Source organism: Gastrolobium bilobum, unplaced genomic scaffold, assembly GCF_033153095.1.
Source record: "Gastrolobium bilobum isolate Gb01-03AN ecotype WA unplaced genomic scaffold, APGP_CSIRO_Gbil_v1 utg21668, whole genome shotgun sequence".
NCBI lineage: Eukaryota > Viridiplantae > Streptophyta > Magnoliopsida > Fabales > Fabaceae > Gastrolobium > Gastrolobium bilobum.
Genome location: NW_026900055.1, coordinates 113,052 through 115,699, shown reverse-complemented (window position 1 = coordinate 115,699; position 2,648 = coordinate 113,052). Strand labels below are relative to the sequence as shown.

The 2,648-nt window shown below is 41.7% G+C and overlaps 1 protein-coding gene across 1 annotated transcript; it reads left to right on the top strand.

The window, feature by feature from the left end:
• The first annotated feature begins 705 nt into the window (after window positions 1-705).
• LOC133295027 (scopoletin glucosyltransferase-like) lies at window positions 706-2,148 on the top strand. Its single transcript, XM_061493804.1, has one exon. The coding sequence runs from the start codon at window positions 706-708 to the stop codon at window positions 2,146-2,148; it is 1,443 nt and encodes a 480-aa protein (XP_061349788.1).
• The last annotated feature ends 500 nt before the right edge of the window (window positions 2,149-2,648 follow it).

Here is a 2,648-nt window from a genome sequence, read left to right as displayed (position 1 = left end):
CAATAATTAATGACAATTAATCAAATATAAATCAAGAAACTTGAATCAATATTATAGGAAATATTTCAGCCTAATATTCCTAGGAAATTCATTTTCCTAGCATATTCATAAAAAACATGGTTGTCATAAACAAAAAAATTTCTGCTCTACTGAACGTCCCCAGGTTAGTATAGCTGCAGCTTGTGAGTCAGGAATTATTAAGATGCACATAATATTACTCTAAATTATAAGTTAATTATGGAAGCCGGCCAATTGATATGAGAAAGTCAAAAAAACACAGGGAAGGCCGTCAACATTAGCCAACTTGTGTTTTGTTTTTTGCTGTACAAACTTTTCTTGTTACGGTTATTCTGATTGGATATCACCGCATTCTTGTGTATCACAAGTTTTATTATTACAAGAATTTGAAGGGAGTTTTATTACATAATTCAGATTCATTTTTTATTACTGATACTCATATAAAATGATTCAATAACGAAGAATAGGTCAAAAGAATTCATTAAAAATGAAAATTGTATAAAAAAGCCATGTTTCCAACCTTCCTAGCTCGTTTTGCCAACGGAAATAACAATGACGAAAATCCTTTGGCTTATTCAAACTAGTTTCCAAGATATATAAAGACTGGAGTTCGAGGCAAAGGCAAAAAAGCAAAAAGCAAAAAGCAAAAAGCAGGTCTAAGCACAATATCTCTTCCATTCCACCGCAATGGACGTTGAAGATAGGCATAGGCCACTCAAAATTTACTTCATTCCATACCTAGCAGCTGGACATATTATCCCACTCTCCGACATAGCCCGATTATTTGCCTTACGCGGCCACCACGTCACCATAATCACCACTCCATCGAATGCCCAATCCCTTGAGAATCACAAATCCAGCCACTTCCACGTTCACACCTTCCAATTCCCTTCCCAAGAAGTAGGCCTCCCTGATGGCATCGAAAGCTTATCCGCAGTCACTGACCTCGATAACTCTATTAGGGTCTACCATGCCGTCATTAAGCTACAAGGACTCATCGCGGATTTCGTGGAGCAGGACCCACCCGATTGTATCGTGGCGGACTTTTTATACCCATGGGTGCATGATTTGGCAAACAAGCTTCGCATCCCTAGACTGTCCTTCAACGGTTTCTCTCTCTTTACCATCTGTGCCATGGAGTCCCTCAAGGCACACCCCATCGATGATGATTCCGCCAGTTCTTTTGTCATTCCGAATTTTCCTCACCACATCACCATCAACGCAACGCCGCATAAGGACTCCAAGGGATACATGGATCCGCTGCTCACTGTAGCGCTCAAAAGCAATGGGTTTCTCATCAACAACTTCGTCGAGCTTGATGGAGAAGAGTATGTCCGTCACTACGAGAAAACCACCGGTCACAAGGCATGGCATCTTGGCCCAGCCTCTCTTATTTATAAAACAGCTCAAGAACAAGCAGAGAGGGGCCAAAAGAGCTTGCTGAGCGTGCACGAGTGCCTGAGTTGGCTTAACTCGAAGAGAGACAACTCGGTGCTCTACATATGCTTTGGAACCATTTGCTATTTCCCTGATAAGCAGCTGTACGAGATGGCAAGCGCGATCGAAGCAACAGGTCACGGATTCATATGGGTGGTTCCTGAGAAGAAAGGGAAGGACGATGAAAGCGAAGAGGAGAAGGAAAAGTGGCTGCCAAAGGGTTTCGATGAGAGGAATAGGGAGAAAGGTATGATCATAAGAGGGTGGGCCCCGCAGGTGTTGATCCTGGGCCACCCCGCCGTCGGTGCATTCCTGACTCATTGTGGGTGGAACTCCACCGTCGAGGCCGTCAGCGCTGGGGTTCCGATGATCACGTGGCCGGTGCACAGCGATCAGTTTTACAACGAGAAGCTGATAACGCAGGTGCGGGGGATTGGGGTGGAGGTGGGTGCAGAGGAGTGGCAATTTTGTGGTTTTTGGGAGAGTAAAAAGCTGGTTGGTAGGGATCGCATAGAGAAAGCTGTGCGGAGGTTGATGGACGGTGGTCATGAAGCTGACATTATCAGACGACGCGCTCAAGAGTTTGGGAAAAAGGCTCAAAAAGCTATTCAAGAAGGCGGATCGTCCCACGAGAATTTGACGGCCTTGATTGATGATCTTAAGCGATTGAGAGACTGTAAGCCATTGGATTAATTTTGATAGTTAAATATAGCCGTCACATTTTTATGCTCCACAATTTGTTTTCTAATTACTTATCTCTCAGTTTAATTGCGCCGTATGAATTGAATAATACTTGTTAGTGTAACCCTACTTTGAATGCAGATTCCTAGAAATATTATATGGATGAGTGAATGTTTGAATGGTTCTTATTTGTCTTGCCACTACTTATGAATAAATGTGGTGAGTGTTATATAAATTTTGTATGACTGTATTGGAATATCACAATTATGTTTGTATAGTAGAAACTGTATACCAAATTTTTAACTTATGATAGTAGTGGCGGAAGTGATCAAAGAGTGCACTTAATTAATGCTGCATGCAGCATGCTCAACTGTTTTTTAAATCTTGTTGATTGTTTTTCTAAAAGGTAGGGAGAATCATAATATTCCTCATGCCGAGATAAAAAAAATATGAGGTTAAAACCTAATTTCTGGATATTTGGGGGTTTCTTAGTAAATTTTAATTGTTTGGGG

Coding starts and splice junctions, on each gene's coding strand:
- LOC133295027 (XM_061493804.1), top strand. CDS start 706: ATGGACGTTGAAGATAGGCATAGGCCACTCAAAATTTACTTCATTCCA.